The sequence below is a fragment of the Mesocricetus auratus genome, unplaced genomic scaffold, assembly GCF_017639785.1.
Source record: "Mesocricetus auratus isolate SY011 unplaced genomic scaffold, BCM_Maur_2.0 Super-Scaffold_100028, whole genome shotgun sequence".
Classification (NCBI taxonomy): domain Eukaryota; kingdom Metazoa; phylum Chordata; class Mammalia; order Rodentia; family Cricetidae; genus Mesocricetus; species Mesocricetus auratus.
In genome coordinates, this window is record NW_024429209.1 from 16,755,289 (window position 1) to 16,769,527 (window position 14,239).

The 14,239-nt window shown below is 47.9% G+C and overlaps 1 protein-coding gene and 1 long non-coding RNA gene across 11 annotated transcripts in view; one reads left to right on the forward strand and one right to left on the reverse strand.

The window, feature by feature from the left end:
* Nucleotides 1-381: 381 nt before the first annotated feature.
* The window catches only part of Bcas1 (brain enriched myelin associated protein 1), a 79,838-nt gene continuing 65,980 nt past the window's right edge, over nt 382-14,239 (reverse strand). For 5 of the 10 annotated variants that reach the window (XM_040732635.1, XM_040732638.1, XM_040732636.1 and 2 more), the window contains 4 exons: nt 10,971-11,036; nt 6,809-7,072; nt 4,464-4,534; nt 382-779 (listed from right to left, as the gene is read on the reverse strand). In XM_040732635.1, coding sequence (XP_040588569.1) covers nt 716-779; nt 4,464-4,534; nt 6,809-7,072; nt 10,971-11,036 — 465 coding nt within the window. In that variant the 3' untranslated portion in view covers nt 382-715. Of the gene's footprint in view, nt 780-3,391; nt 4,535-6,808; nt 7,073-10,970; nt 11,037-14,239 lie in introns of those variants that run through there. The other 5 variants (XM_040732637.1, XM_040732634.1, XM_040732633.1 and 2 more) reach the window with 3 other exon arrangements.
* Nucleotides 1,919-6,893, forward strand: LOC121134434. The gene is made up of 3 exons (XR_005871514.1): nt 1,919-1,995; nt 2,706-2,753; nt 6,780-6,893. It is a non-coding gene; the product is annotated as an uncharacterized LOC121134434 (long non-coding RNA).

Below are 14,239 nucleotides of genomic sequence, written 5' to 3' on the forward strand. Positions count from 1 at the left end.
CCAATCCTGTGCCACGGAGCTGCACCCCAGGCTCTAATTTTATTGCTTTAGGTCCAAGACTGGTTTGGGGCTCTGGGACAGAAGAGACCACACCCGCAGGTCCTGGATGAAGAGACCTAGCCTTCCTCTGCATCTTTGATGGGGAGCCAGAGGGCATATTCTGGACTTTGGAATTTAATGAGACCTCAGCTGCCTACTGTTTGGCATGGTGTTGGGGGGATGGGGGAGGGAGGGAGGGAGGGAGAGAGGGAGGGAGGGAGGGAGGGAGGGAGGGAGAGAGAGAGAGAGAGAGAGAGAGAGAGAGAGAGAGACCTGTGTTTAAAGAGCTACAAACAACAACAGTACCCTGTCTGACTTTCTCTTTTCCCTCATATTTTTTGGCAGCTCCTTAGGTCTGTGGTTCATTCCCAGAAAGGATGAATCCAGGAGTGGCTCCGGCTGCTGGAGACAACTGCTCCTTTGAGTGAATTCTTTTATGGGTATCAGTCAAAAAGTTTCTGTCAGCAGGAACAGGAAGGCATCATCGCTTAGAGTGTGCATGCATGTGTGTGTGAGCCTGTGTATATGTGTGTGTGTACACTTGAACATGCACAGGAGTGTGTGTGTGTGTATATGTGTGTGTATATGTACACTTGAACATGCACAGGAGTGTGTGTGTGAGTGTGTGTGTGTGTGTGTATACACTTGAACACACAGTGGTGGACATTTCATCTCACTAGCTCCATTCTTGGAAAAGCCACGTCTTCTTGGCAAGGGAGAGGAGACACTTCCCTGTGCACCTACAAATAAATCAGTAAATCATTAAATGACTCATCGTGACACACCCGGCACCTTTGTCCCCTCTCCTCCCGAACGTCTTAATCTTGCTTTCTTTGGGGAGAGTATTCTGAAATGCTTTCTTTGGGGAGAGTATTCTGAAATGCTTTCTTTGGGGAGAGTATTCTGAAATGCTTTCTTTGGGAGAGTATTCTGAAATGCTTTCTTTGGGGAGAGTATTCTGAAATGCTTTCTTTGGGGAGAGTATTCTGAAATGCTTTCTTTGGGGAGAGTATTCTGAAATGCTTTCTTTGGGGAGAGTATTCTGAAATGCTTTCTTTGGGGAGAGTATTCTGAAATGCTTTCTTTGGGGAGAGTATTCTGAAATGCTTTCTTTGGGGAGAGTATTCTGAAATGCTTTCTTTGGGGAGAGTATTCTGAAATGCTTTCTTTGGGGAGAGTATTCTGAAATGCTTTCTTTGGGGAGAGTATTCTGAAATGCTTTCTTTGGGGAGAGTATTCTGAAATGCTTTCTTTGGGGAGAGTATTCTGAAATGCTTTCTTTGGGGAGAGTATTCTGAAATGCTTTCTTTGGGGAGAGTATTCTGAAATGCTTTCTTTGGGGAGAGTATTCTGAAATGCTTTCTTTGGGGAGAGTATTCTGAAATGCTTTGCTGCCTGTCAGGTTTGCTTCCCCACTCTACTTGCCAGAGCTTGGTTTGGCTCTGTGGGGTTGAGTTTGCAACTCCTTTCTGCACACATTCGTGGAGTGCCTGCTCTTTCCCTCACTACTGCAGCGTGAGGTGTGGCAGTTAGTGTCTGCTGTGAATTCATCAGAAATGGGATTACAACTGAAAACACACAACTTTCACACAAAACACAAAACTTCCTTCTCCAACTACAGCTGGGCTTGGGGTCCTGGCAGTAAATCATTGTTCTAGTTTGTGGCTTAAATTCCCTGACCTTCATAAAAACAAAAGCAAAACCACAATCTCACTTAAGAGTTCCTTCTTCTTGGGCCTAAGAGAAGGGAGGGACCAGGAATAAAGGTCAGGGAGGGGCTTTGCAGAGCTTCCATACAGAGAGCCCCTCCCCCACCCGACCTGGGTTTGGTTTCCAGGAAGTAGGAGGGTGCTATTGCCTGCCTGGTGGCTTGAGTCACTCTTCACTGCATCTGGACCTCCCTCTCCTGCCTGGAAACATTTCTCCTCTGAGCCCAGAGCGCTGGTGTCCTGTAAGGTGAAACTGGCCAAGAGACTGTCACCTTCCTCTGTGGGCTTCACTAGCTAGCGGAGAGGCTGGCCAAAGGTCACAGCGGGCAGCACCCCCAGGGCTTTGCACAGACAGCTGGCTGGTTTCCTTGGTGGCATCTTGGAGAGACTGGGTTGAGTGGCCACTTCCCTGACTCTTCCAGCTTTCCCAAGGTGTTTTTAGCCCTCCGCCCCCATCAAGGAACAGACAGTGATTTCTAACTCAGGTCAGGACAGGAGGACCCAGGAAGCAAATTTAGCTTACAGGAAACCAGTTCTGGTCCATATTTGGAACCCAGAATCCAGTCAGTCAGTTTGTTGGCAGCCCACAGGCCGTGCTCGCATTCCTCCTCCACATCTGGGGGCTTACAAACATGGCTCTTTTTCGGACACATCTACCCATGTTTTAGTCTGCCTTAGCATGGCGCCACCCACCCCATCCATGCCAGTACTGGATATTCTATGTTTATTTCTGACCCCTGTGAGATAGTTCTCATGTGCAGTGGGTACGTGTGAACCAGGGTGTAGGTGGTGGTTGTGAATGTGTGGATAGGAGTGTGTGTGTGTGTGTGTGTGTGTGTGTGTGTGTGTGTGTGTGTGTGTAAAACCTGTCTGGCTCCAGGAATCAATATATTCTAAAGGGACACCTGGGATCCTCTTTGACTATCAGACTATTAAAACAAATTAAAATTTCCCCAGGAATCTCCAGATGGAAAGGAAAAGGCTCAAGCCCTGGGGCTGCCAGAGGTGAGTGTGTGCTGGAGGAAGTCTTAGTTTGTAGGGCAGACTGGGGGCTGAGATAAACGGAGGCCTGGGAGCCACACCTGGGCTGGACTGCCTGGTCTAGCAGTTCTAGCTTCTATTTGGATCTTACCCTCTTGTCAGGACTCTGAAGATGGGCTGTAGCCCACGGAGTAAATCTCCCTCTTTTGGTTTTCACTACTAATGTGGCACTTTTAATTGCCTTATGGAGGGCTGGTGGCCAAACCTGGTTTGTTGGGGTAGCGTCTGCGACCTTAAGGTCCAGTCACATGTGTGCACCAATCTATTCCTGTATATATCAGGTTTGTAAAAAAGACTTTATGCCAGAAGAGGGCATCAGATCCCACCATAGGTGTGTGTGGGCCACCACATGGTTGCTGGGAATTGAACTCAGGACCTCTGGAAGAGCAGCCAGTGCTCTTAACCACTGAGCCAACTCTCCAGCCCCGTATATATCAATCTGTAAGTATGAATGTTCATGCAGGCAAAGGCATGTGTAAAGGGATGTCTGAACGTGTATGTGGGCGTCTCTAGTGGACGTGGTTTTTCACCTGCTTAGGAAGACTCGCTCTTGTAGAGAGCACCAGAGAGCTGCATTTAAAGTTTAGAATAAGAAGATTTTCTAAAATTAATTTTTTTATTAAATAAGAAAAAGAAAGGTACAATATACATGACCATCAGTCAATCATAAGCTACTTTGCATTCCACCTTAATGGACTCATGATTCAATTTAGTTCTCTATACAAGAATTTAAATAAAACACCTCAAGTATTTGAATAACCTCCTGCAGATTTTTATTAACTGGGTTAGGGGAAGGGTTTTTTTTTTTTATCAGAGAGCATCCTGAACACATTAGGAAATTACAGACAGGCGCGAGATGAGCGTCAGACGGAACAGATGAAGCAAGCCCCTCAACCATCTGAGAAACATTAATAACGGAATACGGCAGAGACAAACCTTTGTTAGGGTACTGGATGCAAAGGGAAAGTGGGGGTCGTGGCGCCCCTTTGTGTTGCGAAATAAATCTGCAACTTAATTTCATTTTACTCTTGGCTTTTCTTTTGAGGTTGGTAATTCAGGCCCTTGTCCCTACACCTCAGAAATAATTGTTTCCCCAAATCATTGCAACCCCTCTCCAGTCCACCGCTTCCCTTCACCAAAAACTTCCAAGGACCCTATTTGAAAACCTACTGTTACCCATTCCTCTTTACACCCCACACATTCCATTGCAGAAAGCTAACAGATGCCCAGCCTGCCCAGAGTCCTCCTTCCCCCATCTAAAACAAGTGGGTCTTCCCTTACCCACTCAGGCTTAGGGGGATGAGGCGACATTTGCTACAAAGCAGAATATTCTTTTTCTCCTTTTTCTCATGTTTGCATTTTTCCTCTGCAACTTACTGGATACTGCCATCTTTTCATAACTTAACCCAAATGCCTTCATCTGCCTCCTCCATCCCACTCTCCAGCTTCCCTGGATTAACTAGTTAACCTGCTAACCCATTTTTACAGTTACATTGCCAGGAAAGACCAGACCAGAGACGTAAATAATACACCTCGATCTACAACCACTCAGGTTGAAGTTGTAGGCAGAATTTCATTGGCTGGCCAGGAGAAAAACAAATATATACACAGAGTGAGTCTGGGTGGGAGACAGAGTGGGAGGAGGACCCGGTGGGAACTGAGTGGTTTGTTTACTTGGATTTTCCAACTGGTCCGATGGATACGGGGTCCGTTTGCACTTGAGCATCCAACATCCGTTTTGGTCCCTGGAGAAAAACATAAATCGGTCCCTATAAACCCAACAGCAGCAACGTGTACTTACAATATACTTATTCTGAGCTAGGTGGTAGGCTAAGTAAAGATGCCCTTATCACAGGTAGACGTCCAGCTTCAACACCCAGTGACATTGCTTTCTGGTTTTGTGAAATCTTAGCTACACTATGATTTCATTTCTTTGCCTTTAAGATGAGAATGTCTAAACATCGCAGAGGGCTGTTCCAGAGATAAAGTGGGCTCATACTGTGACACACTTCGGGCAGTCCTGGGGTGGGGACTTCCTATTCTGGCTCATCCTAGACGCCTCATCTCTTGTCACCATCAAACAACTCATTCGTTCACTGTCTCACAAAATGGTGCTCCAATTTATTCCTCATCACTGGGCGTGGGATGTCCTTCTGTGTATGCTGCTGATATGTGTTGCTTTTATTGGTGGATGAATAAGGCTCCTTTGGCCTATGGCAGGGCAGAATGTAGCTAGGCAGGAAATCCAGATGGAGATACAGAGAGAAAGAAAGCGGAGTCAGGGAGATACCTTGTAGCCACCAGAGGGGTAAAACTCCAGAGCACTACTGGTAAGCCACTGCCATGTGGTAATACATAGGTTAATAGAAACGGGTTAATTTAAATGTGAGAGCTAGTTAGTAATATGCCTGAGCCATTGGCCAAACAATTAAAATTAATATAAAACCTCAGAGTGATTATTCAGGAACTGGCAGGCGGGAGCAAAACTTCCAGCCACATCACAATCTGACGTGGTCTTTCAGTCTTTTATCTGGCCATCTTCCTCCTCTGTGGATTCTGTCTGCGGCATCCTCAAGGCCATGCAAGTGCCTGGTGTGTGGAGGGTGCACCTCACTACTGTACCGGTGTGGCAGGTGGACCTGTGCAGGCGGGTGCTGTTACGACTGTACTACTGTACTTTCTGTCAAGTGTAACTGAGACTCACTCAAACTAGGCCTCCCTGCATACAGTTCTATGAGCTCAGATCAATTACAAATGCTCATGTTAGCACCATCTAAATCAAAATACATACCTCCCTTGTCTCTGTCCATCTCCCAACTAATAGACCCACTAAGACCTTCATGACATCTGACCTTTCCACATCCTACAGTTTTTTTTTTCTCTAGGACCCTTCTTTTTTGTTTCATTTTCCAGATAGCATCTCAATGGGTAGCCTAGGCTTTCCTAGAACTCACTATTTAGTGAAAGTTGGCCCTGGTCTCATAGCAATCTTCCTGAGAGCTTGCACCATTACGCCTATTTTCTAGGATTTCATACCAAGGAACAACAGAATCCCTAGCCTTTGAACGCAGTTTCTTCCCTGTCATACGTGAGTCAAGATTTATACATGTTACATGGATTGAAGGCAGTTACTGCCGGCTCTTTCTTCAGTATGGAGTGGAACTTTACAACCCAGGATTGTGAACAGAGTACATAAAGGTATATAGAGCACAGTTTAGTACTATAGTGTAGTATGTCATATAAAGAGAAAAGTGTGATATACTATATATAACATAGGATAGTGTATATTACATAATATATACACACTATCTGCCACAAAGTGTAGGAAGTATTACACAGTATAGTTTTTAAGTGTGTGTGTGCATGTATGCTCACATGTGTATGAGGCACATGTGAAGGCCACAGGTGGATGCCAGGCATTTCCCCAATTGCTCTCTACCTCATATACCAAGGCAGGGTCTCTTACTTGGACCAAGAACACACACTAGCCATCTTCCACCAGAAAAATCCTGTTTCTGCCTCCTTAAGTACTGGGATTACACGGTTGTAGCCCCACCCTCTCAGCATTTACGTGGGTCTTGGGGATACCAGCTCTGATGCTTTTATGGGGTGGAGATGGAACAAATCTGGGTATCTTGGCCACTCTGCCTAAAACTGCAGTCACCCAACCAAGAATTCTGCAGTGACCCAACCAAGAATTTATTAAAGATTAAAGGCAAGCTGGTGGAGTGGCTTGGGAACACAGACTTTTGACCTCACTCTCCGCTACTGTCCCCTATGCTATTTAGATCTTCCCATCCCTGCCCGCCCAGCATCCTCATCCTTCTTGCCCCAACCTCAAGCTTGTCTGCACAGTGCAGTGCCTGGTACCCAGTAGGTGCACAAGAATCATTTATTTAGTATGTATGTATGTATGTATGTATGTATGTATGTATGTATGTGCCAGCTTTACAGCCACTTTGGGGACTAATACCTCATCCCTTTGCTAAGGACCAAGAAAGAAGACCGCATCCACTTACCAGCCCCTTCAGGAAGCCCCCGAGGGACTGTCGCCGCTTCTCGGACCTCTTTGGGGTCTTGTCCCCATTCTGCAGTGAGTTTGCCTCCACCATGGGCTGCTGCACGCATTGCACAGGTTCTCTGGCTTCCTGTTTGCTGCTCTTCTGCTTGTTGGTCTCGGCCACTGACTTCTTGTCCTTCGAGGAGTTCTCCTTGCTTTTCTGGGCTATTGCCGCGGGCTCTGGCTCTGGGGGCGCAGGTGTCTTCTCCGCGGAGTTTGACGTCTACAGTAATTTCAAACAGAGCCCTTGCTTAGTGTCTGAAAGATTATTCTAAGTAGCAGAGGGGTAAATGTGCTAAATGTTGGAAATGAGTTTGGGTAATGTGTGGAAAAATAACTTTTCAAGGTCATGCATAGCAGGGGTACATTTATTTAATAATAGCTACCCCATGAAATCTAGGCAAACTAATTCTACGCCCAGATAAGAGCATGTGGTCCAGGCCTGTGTGTGTGTGTGTGTGTGTGTGTGTGTGTGTGTGTGTGTGTGTGTGTGAGACAGGGCACTGTACAGCTATGATTGGTTCAGGAGAGCTGAAGACAGCTCTGATTGGTTCAGAATAGGTGAAGACAGCTCTGATTGGGTCAAGATAGCTGAAGATAGTTCTGATTGGTTCAAGGTAGCTGAAGACAGCTCTGATTGGCTCAGGATAACTGAAGACAGCTCTGATTGGTTTAAGATAGCTGCGGACAGAAGCTGATCTGATATTAGAGCTCTACTAGAATAATCAAGAGGTCTGGATTTACTCCACTGAATTTGAAGGTATGAACCTTCAAGAGTTTGTTTCAAGAGAAAAAATATGCCTGGATAAGAAGTCAACATGGGAAAAAGCAGAGCCGTGAACATTCATTTGAAAGAAATCAGTATGGATGTCATCATCTGTGACCTTGGATCCAGCCATTCCTGAAGCCCAGTGTTGAGAGGGTGTCCTATAATTAGCCTAAGTGACTTATTTCTTGAGGGTGCTCATTTTGAGATTCATAATTATATATGCCTTATATTTTTATGTGAAACTGACCTTTTATTTCATGAAATGGTAGTTTTTAAAAAGAAAAAAAAAACCTGGTGGCTATTTTTAGTTTTGAATCAGCACTTTTCAATGCCAAAATGAGGCACCCTACATGGTACCTACAATGAAGAGGCTGTAAAAACCCCAGTCCTAGACGGTCTGGGAAAGCTGTAGCTACACAGAAGAACAAAAAGAAACAAACAAACTTCCACACTAAAACAAACAAACAAAAAACCCCAAATCAAAATCTGGCAGGAAGTTCAAATCTTTTTGTCATCTTATTTCTTGACCTCAATTAGCTACCGGTACAGACCATAGAAAAGCAGAGAGAAGGGAGACCAAACAACCCCAGAGGGGTCTCACTCCCCAGGGGTAAGCAAACAGAGGTCCAAGTGAACTCTCTCTGCCAGACGCAGGACTCAGCAACTCTGGCTTTGGTGCAGAGGAGGCAAATGGGAGTAACAGGAGAAATTTGACAAACTCAATGTCACACGTACCGTCCCATGGACTAGCAGCTGCCCAGATCCTAGCTGGGAGACATCATGTCTATACATGGCCATCATGGGCCTCAAACTTGTCATCCTCCTGCCTCTGCCTCCCAAGTGCTAGTGGTCCCATGGCCCCACATGAGGCTTCTGAGACCTTGGACAAAGAACTCTTCTGAAGTGCGATGATCAGTAAGTATCAGCTTTGAAAGTCACAGCAAACAATGGAAGTAGAACTGCTGCCCTATGAGCCACATTTGACCCACTGACACAGGTCTCTAGACTCTGGTTCACGAAGGCTGTCATGTGTCCAGGCAGGAAGTCCCATGGCAGTGCTGACCGAGAATAAAGGCTGGCGTTGTGCAGCAGTGAACCCAGCACAGCTCTGAGAAAGAAGCCAAACCACAAGAGGACAGGCCACTCTGGTACAGAGCTCAGGGTGACTGCAGCTCTCAGGGAATTAGACGTCCCTGAGGTAGTCAACACTCTTCAAATTATTCTGCAGGCACACGTCCCTAATCCTGTCATTTCCCAACAGCCAAAGCTGCAGCAAGTGCTGAGACACGGAGAAGCCCTAAGCAGCAGAGGAAGCCCAGAGCAACTGTCTCCGCCCAATGAAGGGGACCCCACCCCGATGTTCCTTGGGAAGGCCAGGAACCTGTGATGCTGTGAGAACCCCCGAATCTCCACAAATTGTGTGGAAGATGCCAGCATCTGGCAGTGACTCAAAACAGTTCAGTGGAATCAGAGACCTGGCTTGGGTATAATTCCATCATGTCCTTGTGGTGTGGCCAGGAGTCCCTTCACACCCTCACCTGACGGTTTGCGTCACCTGAGGGTCAAATTGCCACATCTGGCCACGAGGAATGCCAAACACAGGGTGAGGATCATCTTGGGTTTTCTTAGAGGGACATAACTGACAGCTTGACATTTAGGAAAGTCCCCAGCCAACAGGCGAACAGAGGAGCCGGACACCCTCTTATCCGTGCCTGCAGTTCCTCTTTTCAAAAAAGGCGAGGCTCTGAGTGCGCAGTGCCCACGAGGCACTGGGAAACAAGGACGCAGGGTGACACACTGGTGGCCCACCGCTCGCACTGGCCAGATGCAGGGGCTCCCCCTCCCCCGCTTCCCCGGAAAAAGTCCATCTGGGAACTGAGCTTTTCCTTGTTCCTTCTGTCTACAGAAATAGAAACTTTAGACTGTATTCTGAAGTATGCTGTAGGTTCATGGGATATGATTACAGGATGGCCATTCCCTACCAACCGTTTAATAATAATGTCAGATAGCACTTGCAGGTGGCTGGGTCATGCATCCCCAACTCATGGCCGAAATGGCGACTGCCCTTTGTGGTTGAGTTTGGAGTAAATGAGGCTGTACTGATGGGGCTCTGTTCCAAAGGCTCAGCACTATTATAGGAAGAGACACGAGGGGGCACTCTTCTTCCCTCACTCCTCCTATCCCCCTATTTCCTCTGCAAGGCAAGAGACAGCCATTTGCAAGCAAGGGAGAGAGCCTCCACTGGAGACTGAACTATGTAAATACTTTGAATTTTTAGCCTTTCCGGCAAGAGAAACGTGGGAAAAGAAACTTCGGTGGTTTAAGGCACTCAGTGTACGCTGCTTTGTTGTGGGAGCCTACACTGGTATAAACCAGCTTATTGAGCCCTCCGTGCCAGCAAGGCTCTCAATGCCTCCTCAGTACTCATTCATCTAGCTGGCTGCCCTATCAAGTCTGCTTCCCCTACATCCTCCTAGGTGTGGAAACAGAGGCACTGGGAGGTTCTGCCAAAATACCTACAGCAATAAAACAATAAAAAACAAAAAGACCTTGGCTAAGCCAGGATCTGATCCAGGCCCTTTGAGTCTAAAATCCAGGCTGTTAAGTGCTCCTTTATATTATTAAAATTAATACAGGGGTATTTGATATTTTTATAGAGGTATCTATTTAAATGAAAAGAAGCGCCATATTATAACCCAGAGGGTCATTAGATGATGATGAACACCTAACTTTCCTCCCTCTGGCCCTCAAGTGCAGGGATTGCAGGCACGAGCTACCACACCTGGGCTTCTGCGGTGCTGGGATGGAATGCAGGGCTTTGTGTATGTGAGGCCAGCTTTCTACTAAGCGAGCTGCATCCCCAGCCCAGTGATCCATTTTTAAAGAGAGATCCCGTGCAGATATAAAACATTCTGTTAGGAATGAAGCAACCACCCATGTGTTTTAGGATGGTCCCTACTACTATGTGCCAGGCACCGCACACGGGGATAGAGCAACAGAGGCACCGCTTGCTCCACAGTGCTCCGGACATGCGTGGGAGAGGCGGGCAGGAGAAGCAGACAGTGTCATGGAGTGAACAAACAAGATGGCAGTGGTGACCAGGTATAGGGTCTCCTTGAGGAGGTGACATTTCTGCTAAGACTTGAAGGCTGCTAAGGAGCTTTCCACACGAAGAGAGAGGAGAGAGGCGAGACACAGCTGAAGACTTGTTTATACCATGTCTGCAGAGCCAGCAGCATACAGCAGGTGCTTAGTCAGGAAATGACTTGCGGATTGCATTGAAAATGAGGCTGGAGAGAAGTGAGAAGGCACCAGCTAAACCCACCACCAGAGTGAGGTCAAGGTCACTTACTTGGCAGGTGGCGTCTTTCCCATTACTCTCTTCCGAGCGGGTGGTCCCTCCATCCCCTTTCACTGACTACAATAACAAACAGACAGTGGCCTTTGAGTGACCGGAACACAGCAACCACAACAGACACAAGCCCTTCCAAAAACCCATGACCCCCACCGTTTATCACTGAGATTTAGGGTCAAGGCACTAAAAGAACAACCAGGAAGGGGTCCCTCACAGAGGTGTGGACCCGCGGGTCATCAGAGTCCCGACGGAATTCAAGTGTTGGCTTCCCAGAGGAGCAACATGAGCGCCCCCCCCCAGTCCCTGGGGTTATGCAATTCTGGGATGAACAGCTCGTGAGGAAAGCAACAGAAGCCTTGAGGTTGGCTCTGGTGGGAACAGCTGCTGTTGCAGAGTGTGACCCATGGAGCAGCTGTGACTGCCATGGGAGACCCTCCAAATCAGAGAGGAGGGGCGTCATTAGAGCCGCACCTGAGATCCCAGCCACTCTTTCCCCCCCCTCCCCTCCCCAGCTGTACGTGACTCTGTTTGCGGTCTCAGGAAGGACTAGGACATCCAGGTGTAGGAGGCTAATTGGGGAGAAGGGTAGCGCTCCATTAGCTAGCTCTAGCTGGCTATGGGGAAGTCATTATCCTCGCTGGGGTGAGACCTTCCAATGCTGCAGCTGCTTCGGGGTCACCGGAGTTCCTATGAGTCACCCCTCACTCGTACTCTGGAAGCAAGGCCAATAAACTCATTAGTTTACCATGTGAGACCTCGGTGGAGTTGCTACTCTGCTCAGATGCTGGCACCCTATCTGGGGTGAATAGGTATTTGTTCCTGTCTCCCAAGGAAAATGCATGGAATCCCAGCACTTACGGATTGAGGCAGCAGGAACACAGGGTAGCCTGGGCTAAATGAGATCCTTTTACAGATGGGGGAGGAGGAGAAGTCAGAAAGTAATGTTGGAAGGAGGAGGCGATTAAACATGAATGAATGAAAGAATGACCATCAGGGCGTTGTAGCCTTCCGCTGGTACCACCTGGCTGCCAGCTCTTCACTATTTTCACCCTGCGGAGCACTGGATTGGTGAGCATTCCATTCTCCATCCTTTAGCGCCCCCTAGAGCCAGTGGCTTCCCTGACAGGCTGCATCTAGTTGACTGTGCACCTTGGATTCAGTCAACCAGGTGAGCTGGCCTTGTGGTTGCAAATGTGTGGCCACAGGCTCAGAGGCATCAGCCTCACCTGGGGACTTGTTAGAGCGATGCAAATTCTTCACACCTGCTTAGATGCAGCTCGGCCGACTCAGACTCTGGGGGCTAGGGCTCAGCCACCTGTGTTTAACAAGCCCCTCAGGGGGTTCTGAGCATATTAATGCGTGAACTGGCCCCGGTCACACTCAGACTCACCCTGAGTTCTGTAGTTTAACTGTGCACACAGTAGTGCCCAGTGCTCGATGCAATCAGATATCCACAGGATGTGACGACGAGCGCTCAGGCCTCATCAGCCTCAGAAGAGCTGCTAGTCATTACCTCCCATCGTGGGCTGAAGGCGAGACTCCCACCTGCACTGTCATCAACTGGGCTGTTCTTTTAGAAGACAGCTTGCGCTCACTATGCACAGCCAAGACCAGTTGACCCTGATCACGTTAAGAGCAGGCAGGGGTCTGGCTCAGCACCTTCTGTGAAAGCAGCAGGTGTGAGGACAGACCCCGGGAAGTTGGGTGGGCCCGGTGACCATTTGTAATCCCAGTACACGGGAGGAAGAAACAGGATTCCTGAGGTATGATGCTCAAGATACTGGAGATGAGTACAAGGTCAACTCTGAGTGGCCAGGCAGCTGAGTGCAGGCACTATGCCTAAAGAGAAAAAAGTGCTTCCAGAACAACCTCAAAAGCTACACTGAGACCCTGTCTCAAAAATCCAAAAAATAAAAAAATAAAAAAAGTGCTTCCAGAATAACCTCCAAAGCTACACAGAGACCCTGTCTCAAAAATCCAAAAAATAAAAAATAAAAAATGTGCTTCCAGAACAACCTCCAAAGCTACACAGAGACCCTGTCTCAAAAAAAAAAAAAAAGTGCACGATTTATTCACCAAGCAGAACCTTAACAGAGGGGAATTGTTGCTTTTCTCATTTTACTATCCAACAAAATGAAAGCTCAGAGATGCTAGGCTGGGCTGTGGACCTAGCTGGCTAGAGACAGTGTTAACAGAGTGTGGGCATCCCTATCCTAGAGCCACATCTCCAGAGCATCCCAAGTACAGGGTACACCCTCGGTGTATGTCTCTTGATTGGCTAGGGATGGAGGGTGGGGCGCTGCCCAGTTCTATGAACTTCCTTTTCCTTTGTTCTTTGAGACAGGCAGGCCTTGAACTTGTCATCTTTTGGTCCACCACATGTGTGTTGGTATTTTGCAACTCAACATTTCCCTGGGAGGGGGTGGGTGGCTCACTTGGTGAACTGTTTGATTTCCAAGTATGAGGACCTATGCTTCACCCCTAGAGCTCATATTGAAAAGGCCAGGCATGATAGAACATGCTTGTAACCCCAGCACTCGGAAGCAGAAACAGGTAGCCCTCTGGGGTTTGCTGGTCAGCCAGCCTAGCTAAATTGGTGAATTCCAGGTTCAGTGGGAGACTCTTCTTCAAAAATAACAGGTGGGTGCTTCTAGGGGGATGTCACTCAGTGTTGACATTCACATGCACACTGCCACACAAGAACACCTCCCCACCCACAAACACACACAGTAGTCCCTCCCTCCCCAGGCTAACTGCTATGGACAGAGCTGTGTCCCGAAGGCCACTCCGAGGTGTGAGTCAGCAGAAGACTCTTGCTGCTGAACCCAGGGGGCCCAGCGAGATCCCAAAGTGTCAGTATTCCAGCAGATGGTAGGAGGGCTGGCCTCAGTAGCCAGAGAAGTTGATTCCCTTTTCTCAGCGCTCTCGGGCTTGAGCCGGAGGAAGGAAGAGCCACTCTTCATGACCTGGGGTCTAAATTCCAAGTTGAGGACACAAGGGATGGTCCCCACAGGCTTTGGCTTTTGAGCACTTGGTCCCCACTTGGTGACATTGCTTGGGGAGGCTTCCAAAGTGTGAGCTTGTGAGAGGCGGGCTTTGAGGGGTTAAAGACTTTCACCTTTGCTGTTTCTCTGCTTCCTGCTTTCTGTTCAAGACCTAACTCTCAGCTTCCGGCTCCAACCACCATAAACCCTCTTTTATACACTGCATTGGGCATGGTGCTTTATCACAGCAATAGAAAGGTAACCGCTGTAACATGCACACAC